The sequence below is a fragment of the Ciona robusta genome, chromosome 9 (assembly GCF_009617815.1).
Source record: "Ciona robusta chromosome 9, ASM961781v2".
NCBI lineage: Eukaryota > Metazoa > Chordata > Ascidiacea > Phlebobranchia > Cionidae > Ciona > Ciona robusta.
In genome coordinates this window covers 4,582,370-4,599,380 of record NC_143243.1, presented here as the reverse complement: position 1 = coordinate 4,599,380, position 17,011 = coordinate 4,582,370, and the positions used below count along the sequence as shown (strand labels likewise).

General features: G+C 35.7%; 2 protein-coding genes across 2 annotated transcripts; one reads left to right on the top strand and one right to left on the bottom strand.

Annotated features, from left to right (window-relative positions):
* Nucleotides 1-776: 776 nt before the first annotated feature.
* On the top strand, nt 777-11,494 carry LOC149731175 (mitochondrial potassium channel ATP-binding subunit-like). Its single transcript, XM_089884378.1, has 13 exons — nt 777-1,141; nt 2,052-2,188; nt 2,773-2,937; nt 3,738-3,902; nt 4,409-4,590; nt 5,049-5,193; nt 6,148-6,265; nt 7,401-7,536; nt 8,133-8,305; nt 8,791-8,924; nt 9,344-9,566; nt 9,969-10,144; nt 10,972-11,494. The coding sequence occupies exons 1-13, from the start codon at nt 907-909 to the stop codon at nt 11,047-11,049; spliced, it is 2,067 nt and encodes a 688-aa protein (XP_089740504.1). The 5' UTR covers nt 777-906; the 3' UTR covers nt 11,050-11,494.
* Nucleotides 11,495-11,616: 122 nt separating this feature from the next.
* LOC149731174 (sperm acrosome-associated protein 9-like) lies at nt 11,617-17,001 on the bottom strand. The gene is made up of 6 exons (XM_089884383.1): nt 16,844-17,001; nt 15,658-15,807; nt 14,673-14,858; nt 13,751-13,928; nt 12,896-12,983; nt 11,617-12,241 (listed from the first exon to the last, which is right to left on the bottom strand). The coding sequence occupies exons 1-6, from the start codon at nt 16,910-16,912 to the stop codon at nt 11,902-11,904; spliced, it is 1,011 nt and encodes a 336-aa protein (XP_089740509.1). The 5' UTR covers nt 16,913-17,001; the 3' UTR covers nt 11,617-11,901.
* Nucleotides 17,002-17,011: the final 10 nt, after the last annotated feature.

Here is a 17,011-nt window from a genome sequence, read left to right as displayed (position 1 = left end):
CATTCGTTGCCTACCACCAGCCATTTTTGTCACGAAATTTGAGATTTGTTTTTCTTAGCTAGCAGGTAGACTGTTTATTACGAAATAGTATGGATTCACACGTGAGTTCATCCATCATAATAGCGATTGTTTGACCTGGCAACTAATTACGACATAATAGCATTTCACACGGCGATTATTTGCGTTATAATAGGGATTGGCACCTCATCATTTAGCATGTGTAAGAAATTTAAAAACGGGCTTAAATGTTTTCTTTTTTTCTTTTTCTTTTAATTTGAAAAAAGATCCGGAACCGGATCGAGATTCTCCATTTGAACATCACTGTTTAGCACGTGTAACACTTTATTTTATTTTTTCACCAATAACATTACTGTAAAACTCAAAATTTGGGGGGGACCGTGGCCCCTCAGGCCCCCCCTTGGCGACGCCCATGTGTGGGAGTTTTAACACAGATAATGTAATTGCTCCAACCCGGTGGTAACTAATGGGTTGTCCAAATCGTCAGCCATACAAGAAATCACCCCCAAAGTTACATACGTGATAACTCGTACGAGGTGTATAAAACAGAACACCTGTGTTATAAAGTTTGCCGTTGGCTGTTTGAACTTGTAAATGGTAGATCCACCAACCACTTTGCCACAGCGCCTAGAAATATATTCGAACGATGCTTTGTCACTTTAGATTGGATGGCCTTCTTTTGTGCAACGATGCTGCAACCCAAGAGTAACTTACAGTCTTACCAAAGAGATGTTTTAATTTCATTGGTTTTACTGATTAGGAAAAAATGGTCGGCGTAAAACAAAATAAAAATATATAAAACATCTATGTCAAAACGTCTTGGGGCCATTCCCCATAAATTCCCCTTGCCGAAAGTTGGCGATTCTTGCTTTTTCATGAAAACATAAAATGCATTTCCAATATATCAGTTTACTTGTTGGTAGACATGCTTTGAAGTTACGTTTACCTGTCAATCAAACACTATTAGTTTCAATGTCGACGTTACGAAATGCAAGGCAAATTTTAAAAGCCGAATTTCAAAAATGCACTTGGTTAAAGAATAAGAATATCAAGCGTTTGGCACAGTTTACTGCGATCAGTGGTACAGCTATAGTTTCAGTATCTCAAGCCTTAAAGTTAAGCGGTACGTTATAATATGTACTATAACTCAGTGCTGTTCAACCTTTTATGGGTTGGTGAATCCCTAAAGTTGTTGCGACAAACTCATGCACCCCCGATTGCTTTAACGTAAAACTAATGAAGTTTCACAATTCCCAGTGATGCAAGATATAGAATTCACATAAAAAATGTAGGAAAGTGGCTAAATTGGTTAATAAGTTTAAAATGAAAAAATATTGCTGAAAATTGTTGAAGTTTGTGATGCACCCTTGTATACCTTTTTGCACTGGTGCACCCGGGCATATTTTGGTGCACCCTAGAGTGCACCGGGAACACCGGTTGAAGAGCACTGCTATAACTTACTATACAATATGTACTATGGCTTTTTTGCATACTGATCAATATTTCATTTTAAATAAGTAAAGAAATCTGGGTGCTAGTAAAGAATCTCCCCCCACCTTATTTGCTAACCACTAACTCCTAACTCCTAGGTTAGGGGGTTAGGTGTTGATGGTTAAGGGGTTAGTAGTTAGTGGTTATAGGGGTGTGGTTAGCAAATAACGGGGGGGGGGAGAGGTTCTTCACTAACACCAAAATCTGTTTTTGTCCGGCGCTGTGACATATTTTACGGTGCCTGGCTCTCAGCCGTAAGTAATGGGTTCAAGGCTCGCTGCTACTATTGTAGGCGTATGTGTCCTTGGGCAAGACACTTACCGGAAATTGCTCAAACCCAGTGGTCACAATTTAGTTGTTTAAATTATCAGCCATACATAAAAATAAAATAAAAAGAATAATTACCCACATAAAAACTTACACTTGTAACTCGTAAGGTGGCACGGGTTTACCGGCCACGTTAGGAAAAAGTAATTTACATTCATTCATCTAATATAAGCAAATGAATGTGATTTGCTGGTTAACCTTTATGTAAATTATAGGTTCCCATGTAATATGCCACGGAATAGAAAAACCGATTGAAGCAGAAAATAATGTTGTTGCTAAAGAGTTTTCATGGACAGAGTTCTTCAACGACTATTTGCTGCCAGAGATTCTACCTCTTAGTCTGGCAATTATGGTAGGGTGTAGCGACTACGCTTATTTTCTTCCAATTAAACGTAAATATGGTTTTAACAGTAAGCGTGTTTTAACAACTGTTGTTTCTTGTGATATCCTGTCTTTTCGTTTAAAATCTTTCTTAATTTTTGCCATCGTAATCGAAGAGATAAATAAAGTTATTATTTTATTTGTCCGGCGCTGTGGCATAGTGGTTAGCGTGCCTGTCTATAACCCAGAGGTAATGGGTTCAAGGCTCGATACTGCTAGCATTGTGGGTGTATGTTTTTTTTGGTAAAACACGGCAATTACTCCAACCTAGTGGTCAATAATGGGTTGTCCAAAATTATCAGCCATACATAAAAAATAAAAAAATCCAAAAAGATAATTACTCACAAAGTAATATACAGGGTAACTCGTAAGGTGGCACAAGATGTTAAACCCTTGTAAAAACAACTGTCGTTTTCCGGCCACGCGAGGATAAAGTAAGTCATTCAATCATTCATGTCTATACCTTTGCAGTTTATGTATCATATAAACATATTGCAATTACTTTTTGAACATGTCGCAATGTAACGACAACCATTAATTTAAGTTTTTTTACAGAGTGCTTTGGTGGGTGCATTCGTTAACATGAAGATACCTGGTGCCTTGGGGGAACTTATTAATATATTGAACCAACAAGCTCAAACTGGTTTGTCAAATGTGGCTGATTATATGAAAGGACTTCGTGAACCAGTCATACAGTTAATGGCTCTGTATTTATGCCAGGTAAAGCCTGTTTGCTGGGTCTACATTATAGGTATCATGTTGATGAAGTTTTAAAGGGCCTGGCCCACGGTTTGTATGGTTGCGCAGTTTTTTGCACATGAACAAAGTTTTATGTCTGCTGATCCTAAATTAACAGCTAGTTTGTAAAAATTTGCTTTAATTTAATAGTTTTAAAAATAAAGTTACACTCATAGACTATAGTCGTTAAATACAGGGAACCTTACTGATTAATATGGTGAATGTAATATACTTTGGCTCTGTTTGTATGTATAGGCTAGACACTTAACAGCAGGGTAAAATCTGGGGTGAAATTTTAAAGTACAGTTACACTCATAGTCATCAAAAATAGGGGTCCTTTTGATTAATGTGTTGAATGTAATGTACTTTGGCTCTGCTTGTTTTTATAGACAATTAACAACAGGGTAAAATCTGGGGTGACATTTTTAAAATACAGTTACACTCATAGTCATCAAACATAGGTAACCTCATTCACCAATGTGGTAAATGCAATATACTTTAGCTGTGCTTGTTTGTATAAACACATAATACCAGGGTAAGAGCTTTTATGTCCCCCTTGTTTTAAAAAATCAACTTACAAAAAAAAAAAATAACACTACAGAAAAAATCTGTCAATGTAAAATTGCACTATATTTTATGAACGATAAAAAATTCACCTAGGATACTTTCAAATTTTTAAACAAAATTCTGTTCAATGTAAAATTGCAGTATATATATGTTATGTAAAATACAAAGGTTTATGTTGCTTTAAAAATTTCAATATATATATCCTTATGTTTCAGGGGTTCACAACCTTTCTTTATATTTCATTATTGAGCCATCTGGGCGAAAATGTGGCTTGCAAACTGAGAACGAACTTATTTAAAAGTTTTCTCCAGCAAGATGTTGCGTTCCATGATAAACATAAGACGGGGGAACTTATTGATAGGCTTACTTCTGATGTTCAGGTAATGAATGAATGAATGTAACTTACTTTATCCTCGCGTGTCCGGAAATCAACAGTCGTTATCACACAGGTTTAACACCTCGTGTCAGCTTAAGAGTTACCAAGTATGTTACTTTGTGGGTGATTATTGTTTGGGGAAGGTTTTTTTCTCTTTTTTATTATGTGTAACTGATAATTTGAACAACCCATTAGTGGCCACTGGGTTGGAGCAATTGCCATTAAGTGTCTTTCCTAAGGACACATACGCCCACATTGGTAGCAGGGACAAGCATTGAACCCATCACCTCTGGGTTGGATGCAAGCACGCTAACCAACTGAGCCACGGCGCCAGATAATCATACCATACAGTATGTGATCTCGAGCATTTAACATCAAACCCTGATAATAAACTAAATAAATATTATACAAAAAAAATGCAAAACATGATTGAATCTTAAACTGTACAGTTCGAGCATTTTAACACGTTGTTTCAAACACCACTTTGTTGATGCCTGCATTGAATCTTAGGATTTCAAGAGTTCTTTCAAGCTGTGTGTATCGCAAGGAATACGTAGTTCCACCCAAACTGTTGGTTGTATATGTAGTTTGTATTCTACCTCACCTAAGTTAACCCTAGCACTTGCTGGTACAATTCCATTGATTGTTTTGATCGGGACGTTTGTTGGGATTGCTTTGCGAAGATTATCAAGGTAATGTATCCTGGTTGAATGCAACTTATTTATCATTACATGGGGGCAACGACAGCCATAATAACATGGGTGTTCTGTTTCATACACCTCATGCCTGTTTACAAGTTACCACGAATGTCACATTTCTATCTTTTAGTAATTTTTACTTTAGTATTTTTTATTATCTATCTATATATATGTCATTTTTTGGGCACAAACAGAAAACTTGTGTTATAACGACTGTTGTTTTCCAGCCATGCGATAATAAACCTTATGTTATAAAGTTATTTATACCCAGTATGTTGTATGCAATATTATTATTTTTTTTTCAGTAATTTTTTGTCAAGATATTTTTATCATGCGAGAATACACATTCATTCATATCCAAAACATTGTATGCAATATAGGTTTTTTTGGGGTAATTTTTATTGTAATATTTTTTTCATGTCTTATTCTTACCAACCTTGTATAACCCTCAGGTTGGCACAGAAACACGCAGCAGAAGCGACCGGCAAAGCAAACGAGGTTGTCGCAAACTTTCGAACTGTTCGTGCGTTTGCAAACGAACCACTGGAGGCGCATGCATATGAAGAGCTTTTGCGGAAATCGCAAAATATAAACCAGGTTGGGAGATTTATTGAAGATTGAATTCAGTTTTTAAAACTGGCAGTAAATCTCGGTCTTTCATTATTTTGTTTTCTGATATTACTTAATATTTTACATTTTTGTCACTATTTTACAAGACTGTGTGCAACAGCCACACTATTTAACTGGCACTCTTTCCCTCACCTTTAATTTATAGCATGTTATGACGACTGTTGCTTTGCTGTTGGTTCTCTTCCTTCATTAAATACCTTGATCTTTGCAACGTTTCAAAGAGCTAAATTTAAAACCATGTCATTAACATATTATATTTAACTAAAACTAGAGTTTTTTCATAATATTGTAACAGGCCCTACTAGTAACATTATAACCCTTAGGCTTTAGCAGTAACATTATAACCCTTACCAGTAACATTATAACCCTTAGCAATAACATTATAACCCTTAGCAATAACATTATAACCCTTAGCAGTAACATTATAGCCCTTAGCAGTAACATTATAACCCTTACCAGTAACATTATAACCCTTAGCAGTAACATTATAACCCTTAGCAATAACATTATAACCCTTACCAGTAACATTATAACCCTTACCAGTAACATTATAACCCTTAGCAATAACATTAAAACCCTTTGCAATAACATTATAACCCTTAGCAGTAACATTATAGCCCTTAGCAGTAACATCATAACCCTTACCAGTAACATTATAACCCTTAGCAGTAACATTATAACCCTTACCAGTAACATTATAACCCTTAGCAGTAACATTATAACCCTTAGCAATAACATTATAACCCTTAGCAGTAACATTATAGCCCTTAGCAGTAACATTATAACCCTTACCAGTAACATTATAACCCTTAGCAATAGCATTATAACCCTTAGCAATAACATTATAACCCTTAGCAATAACATTATAACCCTTAGCAATAACATTATAACCCTCAGCAGTAACATTACAACCCTTACCAGTACCTTGGGATTGGAATTGGAGCTTTCCAAGGAATTACAAACATTGCTTTGAATGGGATTGTCCTCGGTGTGATATATGTTGGGGGGTATCTTATGTCTGTTCAGGAAATAAACCCAGGTATAATGGATTGCAACAAAGCCATAAAAATACAGAGTAGTCCATCTTATTGTTACGTAAAAATAAATTGAATACCATTTTGTGTCCAAAATAACACAACAGATAGGGAAAATGCTGGCACAAGGTGTATGAACACCTGTGTTATAAAGATTTTTGTTTTTCCGGCCATGTGAGGATAAAAGTAAGTTACATTCATACATTACATTCATTCATGGTTTTTACTAGTTTAAAGGGAAATTTAGAAGAAATTTAAAGGTTGGAAAATATAAAAAACGCTCGTTATTTGTTTTCTCTATCAAAAAAAGTCGAAAAGAAATTTAGAACTGTTGAATTTGTGGTCTTTTAGTTATTTAATATGAATAATTTTATATTTTTTACAAGAAATGTAGGATAAAGAAAATATAAGCTATTTTACGTTGCCACCCGCCCCCCATAGCTCTTCACTGCCACCATTATGAGCGTATGAAACCCCCCAAAAAAAACAAAAACTATCAAGTTTGTTTAAACTCATTGTAAAAGTCAAAGCTTTTTGAAACACAATAACTACTCTGTGTTTCTATGACTCTGGATTACAATTAGACCTAACTGGTTACAATGGTCTATATCCCAGTTTCTCTATTGTGCATTGCCCTTATAGAATAGAATGTGCATATACATTGTTAGGGTAATGGGCCAAATCTGCCCCAAATCTCGGTTCTATAGTGAGCCTCACTGTAGTACCTCACCCATATACAATAGAATGAGCATATACAATGTTAGGGTGATAGGCCAACTCTGATCTAAATCTCAGGTTCCATTGCGTGCCTTGCTGTAAGATCTTACCCATATAGAATAAAATGTACATATACAATATTTGGGTAATGGGCAACTCTGATCTAAATTTCAGATCCCATGGCATGCCTTGCAGTAGAACTTACCTATAAAGAATAGAATGTACATATACAATGCTGGGGTAATGGGCCAACTGTGATCTAAATCTCAGGTTCCATAGCGTGCCATGCTGTAGGACCTACCCATATAGAATAGAATGAGCATATACAATGTTGTGGCAATAAGCCCATTTTGACCTAAGCCCCAGGTCCCTTTACATGCTTATATATACATTGGTCAATTTAAACATTCTTTTTATTTCCAGGTCAGCTGATGTCGTTCTTGGTATCGGCACAAATGATCCAACGCTCTTTAGCTTCGTTGTCGGTGTTATCTGGAACAGCTGTACGTGGTGTTACTGCTGGTGGAAGGGTGTTTGAATATATACACAAACAACCAAGGTATTTTATAAATGAATGTAACTTGCTTTATCCTCGTGTGGCCGGGAAATGACAGTCGTTAAACACGGGTGTTCTGTTTCACAAACATCGTGCCAGCTTACGAGTTACCAAGTATGTTACTTTGTGAAGGATTATTTTTTTGGATATTTAACGTATGGCTGATAATTTGGATAACCTGTTAGTGACCACTGTATTGGAGCAATTGGCGTTAAGTGTCTTGCCCAAGGACACATACGCCCAGAATGGTAGCAGCGTCGTGCCGGAAACCCACTACTCCTGGGTTAGTGGCGGTCTGGTAACCACTGTGCCACGGCAGGGTGCCATGTTTTCAGTATATACTTTCACACCATATATATAGTGGGATGAGGGAAGATGGGACACCTTCAGCACATAACATCCAAATATCCTGATCATGCTTTAAACAACTGACAACGGTCTATAGGAGTCGTGAGGATACAGTTCTAGAATTTTTTAAATGTTTTTTGTTTACTACCAAATGTGAGAAGAAAATAGAATAATAAGGTTTTCCATCTTCCCCCACCCTACTATACATGTTGTTGCTATCTTCAATACTAACCACACTACAAATTATCCAGCATACCCACTCATGGTGGTCGTATTATTCCATACCATTGTTTACTTGGACATTTAAAGTTTGACGATGTTCACTTCACGTACCCACAACGCCAGGGCCATGAAGTATTAAAAGGAGTCTCACTTGATATTAAGCCATGCCAGACTGTGGCGTTGTGTGGATTGTCTGGAGCAGGTATGTTGTAATTTGAAATAATGTCTTTATTTGTCTCTTTGATTACAGTCGCGAAAATTTATAAATATTTAAATTTAGTAGAGTGGACACATTTAGCACATAATATCCAAATGTTCGGATCGTGTTTTAAACAATTAACAATGGTCTGTAGTAGTCGCAATGCTACAGTTTTATAATTCTTTAAATGTTCTTTGTTTGCTACTAAATGGGACAAGAAAGAATGAAAAGCTGTCCCATCTCCCCCACCCTACTATAATAATAATAATAACTTTATTTGTCTCTTTAATTACGGTAGCAAAGATTTAGAAATATTTAAAACGAAAAGACAGAGTATAGCGACAACGTTTCATACGTGTAATTGAGTTACATATTTGTTTTTAGGCAAGCACGAGGTGTATGAAACGGAACACTCATGTTTTAACGAGTGTTCTTGCCTCACCATGCAAGGATAAATAAAAATAAATAACATTAATTCACTCGTTAAGGTAAATCAACTGTGGCAAGCCTAGTTGAAAGGTTTTACGACCCCACCTCTGGTAAAGTAACTTTAGACGGCATAAATATTTCGGAACTCGACCCTTCATGGCTTAGAGGGAAAGCTATTGGTTATATTAACCAGGTAATAATGATCTTAAAGAGAAGGGGCAATTTTCATATCATTACAGTTTGTTATGTTAGTTTTATGATGCAGAGTTTTGTTTATGTTAATTTTAAAGTGCAAAAAAATTCAAAGAATAATTACCCACAAAGTAACATACATGGTAACTGCTAAGCTGGCATGAGGTGTATGAAACAGAACACCTGTGTTTGACGACTGTCGTTTTCTAAAGTATATCAGTATAAGATTTTCGTTAATGTGACCAAAGAAACAAAACACAATAATTCCTATTGTGGCAATTTATTGTGGCTTGCTGTCATGTGACAAATATTACTTAAGTTATTAGTATTGTTAGATTAGTAAATCTTACCCTAATTAATTTTAACTATTCCTGTTTTTAACAGAGAAACAAAACAAAAAAATCAATCATTTTTTTCCAGGAACCCGTTCTATTCTCTGGTAGTGTGGAAGAAAACATTAAATATGGGAATCCGGAAGCAAGTAAACAAGAAGTGATCAAGGCGGCCAAACTTGCAAATGCTGATGCGTTTATTCAAAACTTTCCTGATGGTTATAATACCATAGTGGGTGAAAGAGGGGTCTCGTTATCAGGGGGTCAGAAACAAAGGATTGCCATTGCGAGGGCACTGCTTAAAAATCCAAGTCAGTTTTTTTATGTTTTTTAAAAAATAGTTTATATGAATGAATGTAACCTGTTTTTCCTTTTGTGGAGGGGAATGACAGGTGTTGTAGTACAGGTTTTCTGTTTTATACACCTCATACCCGCTTACTGGTTACCACATATGTAACATGTTTATCCTCAACACTTAAGGGAAATTCCTCCACCTCAGCGGTCACTAATGGGTTGTACAAATTATTAGCCATTTCTAAAAAAATATAATTAAAAAACTCAAAAAATTCCATCTACAAAGTAACATACATGGTTACTCGTAAGCTGGCATGAGGTGATAAACCCATGTGATAACGACTGTCGTTTTCCGGCCACACGAGGATAAAGCAAGCAACTTACAAGTTATTTTATTCTTAATTTCTTATGTACCACAGGTATTCTTATACTTGATGAAGCAACTAGCGCCCTGGACGCCGAATCTGAGCGTTTGGTGCAAGAGGCGCTTGATCACGTGATGGTCAACCGGACAGTCCTTGTGATAGCTCACCGACTCAGCACGATCAAAAATGCCGATGTCATTGCGGTGATGAAAGGGGGAAGGGTTGTTGAGGTGAATCATTAACGTATTTATTAAGGTGTAGCGACCCCCCTTTTTTCTTCCAATTAAATGTAAATATGTTTTTAAATGTAAGCGTGTTTTAACAACTGTTTTTTGTCGCTATGTCCTGACTTTTTGTTTATAATATTTCTAAATATTTGCTACCGTAATGGAAGAGAAAGATAAAATTATTATTAGTATTGTAGCGTGCTGTTATGTGTATGACAAACATTTCTAAAGTTTCTAAAAAATTGGTAATGTTAGTTTAGTTTTTTAATCATGTTTTAACGACCGTCATTAAGCTGCTAATTCCCATCTCTTCGTTTTAAATAATTTGATCTCTGCTACCATATTCAAAGAGATATAAGTTTTTGTGCCATGCTATGTTATGGCTAAAATATATCTCAAATTTTTCAATGTATAAATGGGTGGGGAAATATGGAACACATTTTCATTCTATTTTCTTGGCTCATTTGGTAGTAAACAAAAAACATGTAAAGAATTATAAAACTCTATTCTGGTCAGGACTCTTATAGACCGTTGTTAATTGTTTAAAACACGATCAGGACAATATGTGCTTGAAGTGTCCCGTGTTACCCCACAGTACTATATAGTAGGGTAGGGGAAGATGGGACACATAATATCAAAATATCATGTGTTTTAAACAATTAACAACCATCTATGGCAGTCGTGAAGATACGATTAAAAAAATTTTTATGAAAATTTATTTTTTTTATGAAAAAAATAAATGTTTTATGAAATTTTTTTTTATGAAATGAAAATTTATTTTTTTTTATGAAAATTTATTTTGTCATTTAAAACAACTTATATATCTGTAGGTTGGAAACCATAAAGATTTAAAAAAGAAAGGAGGAATTTACTCAGAACTTATAAAACTACAAGAATCCAATGAGTGACTTAATGTTTGTTTAATTTATCTTAATAAAAAAATCCTTTATTCTGCCACATATTTAATCATTTAACTATATCGACTTAATTTGATTTATTTTTGGGGATTATTGGTTTTAATCTTGGACCTAATACATAACATGCCAATTTTTTGTCTATAAGGTAACCGTTATTACAATCAGAAGACTGTGTGAAAAACATTACCATTTAGTTAGTTTTGTTGTTAAAGTTTGAACCTATTTGGAGCAATTGCCGTTAAGAGTCTTGCCCAATGACACATACACCCACAATGATAGCAGCGATGAGCCTTAAACCCATTACCTCTGTTCTGTCTCCAGTTTTTTTTTCGACCCAGTGGTATATTTCTTTAGAAGTAACAAACATTTTATTTATACAATACCTGACAGTGGCAACAAAGGGAAAAAAATTTGGAGCTAAATGCTCCCACCATAATTTGAACGTGTGCCACATTGTATGCTTAATAAAGTGGTTTTATATATAGTAGAGTTGGAGAAGACGGGACACCTTTAGCACATAATATCCAAACATCCTGATCGTGTTTTATACATTTAACAACGGTCTATAGGAGTTGTGAGAATACGGTTTTATAATTCTTTGTTTACTACCAATTGGGACGAGAAAATAGAATAAAATTTTTTCCCATCCCCCCACCGTACTTTAACCGAGATAAAACCATGTGACATTTTCTTATTCGTGCACATTTCGGCTGCGTTCGAAAAAAAACACAAATTTGTAAGAATTAGTGTCGTATAGATTTACTTAATGTTACATTTACTGCTCATATAGAAGTTCATATATTTTCTGAAACTGTGTAGGCTACTATATACTATACAAAAAAACTATGGTTTCCATTCTGGACGAGTCAGAGCATTCTTTCGGCGCTTGATCAATTTCTTTAGCTCTATCTCGGAGATACTGGGCCCTTGCTGTTCTAGCGAACTGAGAAGGCTGCCCAAACATTTTGAAGTCTGTGTACCAATGCAAGTTCGTGGACGAACAGAGTTCGGTTTTCTTGCTTTTGATTCTTTGAAGTAAGTGTTCACGGCCGACACAGGGCGCATTGCTGTTGGTTTTGCCGCCTTGCTTTGAAAAGATATCTCAGATCGGGTGGATTGGATTGAAGCTTCAGATGTTGATGAGACAGGTGAGGATATAGCAGGTGACGCCGGTTGTGCAAACCTGTAATATTGCACAGGTCGTATTTTTGCTATAATATAGTAGGGTGGGGAAAGTTGGGACACATTTTAACTCTATTTTCTCGTCCAATGTGGTAGTAAACAAGGAACTTTCAAAGAATTATAAAGCTATATGCCCAAGACTTCCATAAACCATTTTTACTGTTTAAAACACGATCAGGATATTCGGATATTATACGCCGAAAGTGCCCCATCTTCCCCCACCCTACTATATTATAAACTTTATTTGTCTCCTCGATTAGCGAAGATTTAGATATATAGTAGGGTGGGGGAAGATTGGGCTTTTCATTCTATTTTCTCAACCCATTTGGTGGTAAACAAAAAACATTAAAAAAATTATAAAACCGTATCCTCACGACTCCTATAAACCGCTGTTAATTCATTAAAACACGCTAAGGGTGTATGAATATTATGTGCTAAACGTGTCTTATCTTCCTCCACCGTACTATATACAAAAAATATAATACAGGATATAGCGACAAAACAACAGCTGTTAAAACACGCTTACAGTTAAAAACATATTTACAACTAATTAAAACAAAATAAGCGTGGTCACTTCACAGCAGACAAACGAGCCATTTATGTTTAACTATTATCAAGCTAAATTTCTAATAGAAACAAAAGTGTGCGTAAACACCTGCATGCGGGTCCTGGGACCGTGCTGTCCGACGACCGTAAAGATGAACGCTGTCGTGTCTGAGTTACCTTGCTTTGAACTTCGCTTGCTGTAAAGGAGGAAACAAATGAACGAATGAATGTAATGGACATTGTGCTGTAATAATAATAAACGGCTAGATTATTAGTGGCAAGAAATCGTTGCATTACTGCGAGACGTCAGAAAACTTACTGCATTAATACCAGTTAAAAACGCCTGGTTTAGATACACAAACACTCATATATATATAGTAGGGTGGGGTAAAACGATACATGTCTTCTTTCTGTTTTCTCGTTTCTGCTGATATAATAAACAAAGAATATTTACGAAAAGATATAACTGTAGCCCACCCCCACCTCTAAAAGAGCGTTTTTAACTGTTCAAAACACCCATTAGGCAATATGGGATATATAGGTGCTAAAGTTATCCATCTTACCCCACAGTACTTATCAACATCATACGTGGTGAAACTGGTAACTCTTAAACTGGAAAAAACTGGAAAAATGTCAACGTTACAACAGCCATAGGCGAATAAATAAGTGATAAAAATGAATTATAACGACTGTCGTTTTCCGAGTTACCAAGTAGGCCTATGTTACTTGCTAGTTGATTATATAGATATATTTCAATTTATGTATGGCTAACATTTTAAACAACCCATACGTGACCACTGGGTTGGAGCAATTGCTCTTAAGTGTCTCGCCCAGTGACACATACGTCCACAATAGTAGCAGCAACGAGCCTTGAACCCATTATACCTCTGGGTTAAAAGCAGGCACGATTACCACTTGGCACGGCGCTGGACTAAATAAATTATGATAATAAATTAAAACTCACAGTTGGGGACAAGATTTCGATACGCTCTTATGACTTCAATTCGTTCAACCGCATCACGAGCGTAGCCCATTGCAACTGGTAACACACTAACCACACCACCGAAGTGATTTCGGGCTTCGTCACAACTCAAATGGTTGACATGACTGAATGGAAACTTGACGCGGACGGCAGATATATCCTGTAAGTTAAACTATTATTATAACTGTCGATTAGATTTTCCATTAGTATTAATCCATTAGAAAAATAAAGAAAATGTCAAAAAATAATCCCTCACAAAATAACATACTTGGCAACTCGTAAGCTGGCACGAGGTGTATGAAACAGAACACCTGTGTGTTATACCCTGCGTTTTCCGGCCACGCGAGGATAAAGTAAGTTACCTTCATTCATACTTTCTAATGAGGTGTAGTAAAAACGCTTATTTTTTCCAATTAAAAGTAAATATGTTTTTAACTGAAAGCGTGTTTTAACGACTGTTGTTTTGTGGCTATATCCTGTCTTTTTATTTAAAACATTTCTACACATTCGCTACAGTACGAAAGAAACAAATAAGGGTAATATTATTATTAATAAAAGATCTGTGTCTTACATGAAACTGAAAAGTCGAGGGAAATCGTACGGCACAGTAATTTTAATCTTATTAAATTCGTTGTTTATTTAACTGAAACAAATTTTGTTATTCAATAATTTTATAGCAGTCTGTATTTTGTTTGATCCGAGTGGAGAAAGATATTTAGTGGGCAAGCTAAACTTTTTTCGTACGACGGGGTAAAATGGATCACCTTTAGCAATAATTACCAAATATACTAATTACAAATAACAACGGTCTATAGGAGTCACGATGCGTATGAACACCCATGTTATAACGACTGTCGTTTTCCGGCCACGCGAGGATAAAGTAAGTTACATTCATTTATAATACCTGTCGGCTCTCCAGTAGTCGCTTCCATTGCCCGAAAATCCGAACCAGAGTTGGATCGCTTGAATGTTTGGATAACTTCATCAACGATCTTCGAAATTCTCCCAGATCGCGAACGAGCGACAAGAAAATGTTAAATATCCTTTTATCTGTGGCGTTGTCAGCCACATGTTCGCAGTAGTTGTAAACCTGTGGAATAAGTATTTGGTAAATTTAAATGTAAAAAGTATATGGAATGTTTATGGTGTTACAACATGGTTTATTTTTTGGAAACAAAAAAATAATTATCCACAAAGAAACATACAGTAGTGTGGGGGAAGATGGGACACCTTTAAGACATAATTTCCAAATATCCCAATCGTGTTTTAAACAATTAACAGCGGTCTATGGAAGTCGTGAGGATATGGTTTTGTAATTCTTTGAATGATCTTCGTTTACTACCAAATTTGACGAGAAAATAGATTAAAAAGATGTCCCATCTTCCCCACCCTACTATATAGGGCAACTCGTAAGCTGGTACGAGGTGTATGAAACAGAACACCCGTGTTATAACGACTGTTGTTTTCAGCCACGTGAGGATAAAGTAAGTCACATTTATTTATTCAGAAACGAGAAAGGCAGTTAACAACGGAGTCCTGAGAATACAGTTTTATAATTTTTTGAATGTTCTTAGTTTACTACCAAATGGGACGAGAAAATAGAATGAAAACGTGTCATATAGTAGGGTGGGGGAAGATGGGACACCTTTTCGTTTAGTTTTCTCTTTTCATTTGGTAGTAAACAAAGAACATTCAATGAATTATAAAGCCGTATCTTCACGACTTCCACAGACCGTTGTTAATTGTTTAAAACACGATCAGGATATTTGGATATTAGGTGTTAAAGGTGTCCCATCTTCCCCCACTCTACTATATCCTACTAGATTTATAATGCATGCAAAATATCACCAACGAATAATTAACATAAAATTACTGATTTTCAAACATGCCTGTGCAATTGTACTGATTTTGCGAGTTGGTTCAAATGAATTTTTCCTGCAGCGATCAAGGGCAATCACGAATATAAATTGTTGCTGAGAAAACGTTCGAAACCTTCGTTCCAAGTTCATAAGAATTCCCCGCGTTTCGTTCATGATTCGCTAATACAATATATTAATATATCATGCTAATAAAAGTATTCTGTTCTCGGTTTAGACTTTATCAAATGCCTTTAGGTGTATATAGCGACCACGCTTATTTTCTTTCAACTAAATGTAAAAATGTTTTAAACTGTAAGCGTGTTTTAACAACTGTTATTTTGTCGCTATATCCTGCATTTTGTCTCTATATTTTTAAATCTTCGCTACCGTAATCAAAGAGACAAATAAAGTCATTACTATTACTTCTACAAAGCGCATTGTGACAGAATCTAAACTTTAAGACTGCTCAAGTCGTAAACAGGCTACTCGTATCATCTTAGTTCGCTGACAACAACTTTGTAAGTGCTCACTCCGACCCCTTTACGCCCATTGGACCAAAACAGACTTCAAACTATTGAAAGTGAATATCAGTTTTCTATTGACGAAAAACAGTTTCCTTTAAAGCAGCTTTTGTTTCAATTTGTAGTTTTACCGAAGACGCTCCACTGTATTGAATTACTGATTTGAAAAGATTGGTTTCTTTTCATTTTCGTCCTTCCATTAAACATAACCATTCTCTCACATTAAATCAAAATAATACTGGCTTTCACAATGCGTGGACCTTATAATTTAACCAGTCAGTGCATTTTAACTCCAGCCAGTAGCGACCAAAATGATACCATTGAATTTGATTGCCTCCAATAAAGTCTAGCCTACTCAATATACTAAGCAATGCATGATAAAACTATAATATCGGTTAATGAAGTCGACGTCTAATATAGGTTTTCCTGATCTAATGAATCTTATTGCAAAATTAAGTCGTTTTTAATATGTCCTTACAAAAGTTGTGTGAAATGTTATTTTGGTAATAGAATCACCAAAGCGTCGCTATACACTTATTTTAAACAATTTATCGCCTTAAAAAAGGCTGGAATTGCACTTGCTGCTTGTACATATATATTATTCTCAAAATGGATAGCAAAATAATACGTAGCTTATACAAAATACAGCACTATTTCATAAATACAATAATAACGACATACATTTGTATACCTACCTCGTATATCTGCCGCATGTTCGGAAGATAGCCCTCCGACATAAGGGCAGCTGTACGAACAGAAAACATTTCGTTTTTCACACTTTTCCATGTGGAAAAAAAACTAAAAAATGCTCCACGTTACATTGAACGTATACCTCATAATGGCGTTTATGAAGAGTGACGCTG

Bases quoted from the DNA above. Each gene is read 5' to 3' on its own strand.
- LOC149731175 (XM_089884378.1), top strand. From the start codon at position 907: ATGCATTTCCAATATATCAGTTTACTTGTTGGTAGACATGCTTTGAAG. The intron at 3,903-4,408 runs GTAATGAATGAA...ATTGAATCTTAG, and splicing joins GGCTTACTTCTGATGTTCAG to GATTTCAAGAGTTCTTTCAA. The intron at 9,567-9,968 runs GTCAGTTTTTTT...TATGTACCACAG, and splicing joins GGCACTGCTTAAAAATCCAA to GTATTCTTATACTTGATGAA.
- LOC149731174 (XM_089884383.1), bottom strand. From the start codon at position 16,912: ATGTTTTCTGTTCGTACAGCTGCCCTTATGTCGGAGGGCTATCTTCCG. The intron at 15,808-16,843 runs GTAGGTATACAA...ATATTGTATTAG, and splicing joins ACATGCGGCAGATATACGAG to CGAATCATGAACGAAACGCG. The intron at 12,242-12,895 runs GTGTTTACGCAC...GCAATATTACAG, and splicing joins GTCCCAGGACCCGCATGCAG to GTTTGCACAACCGGCGTCAC.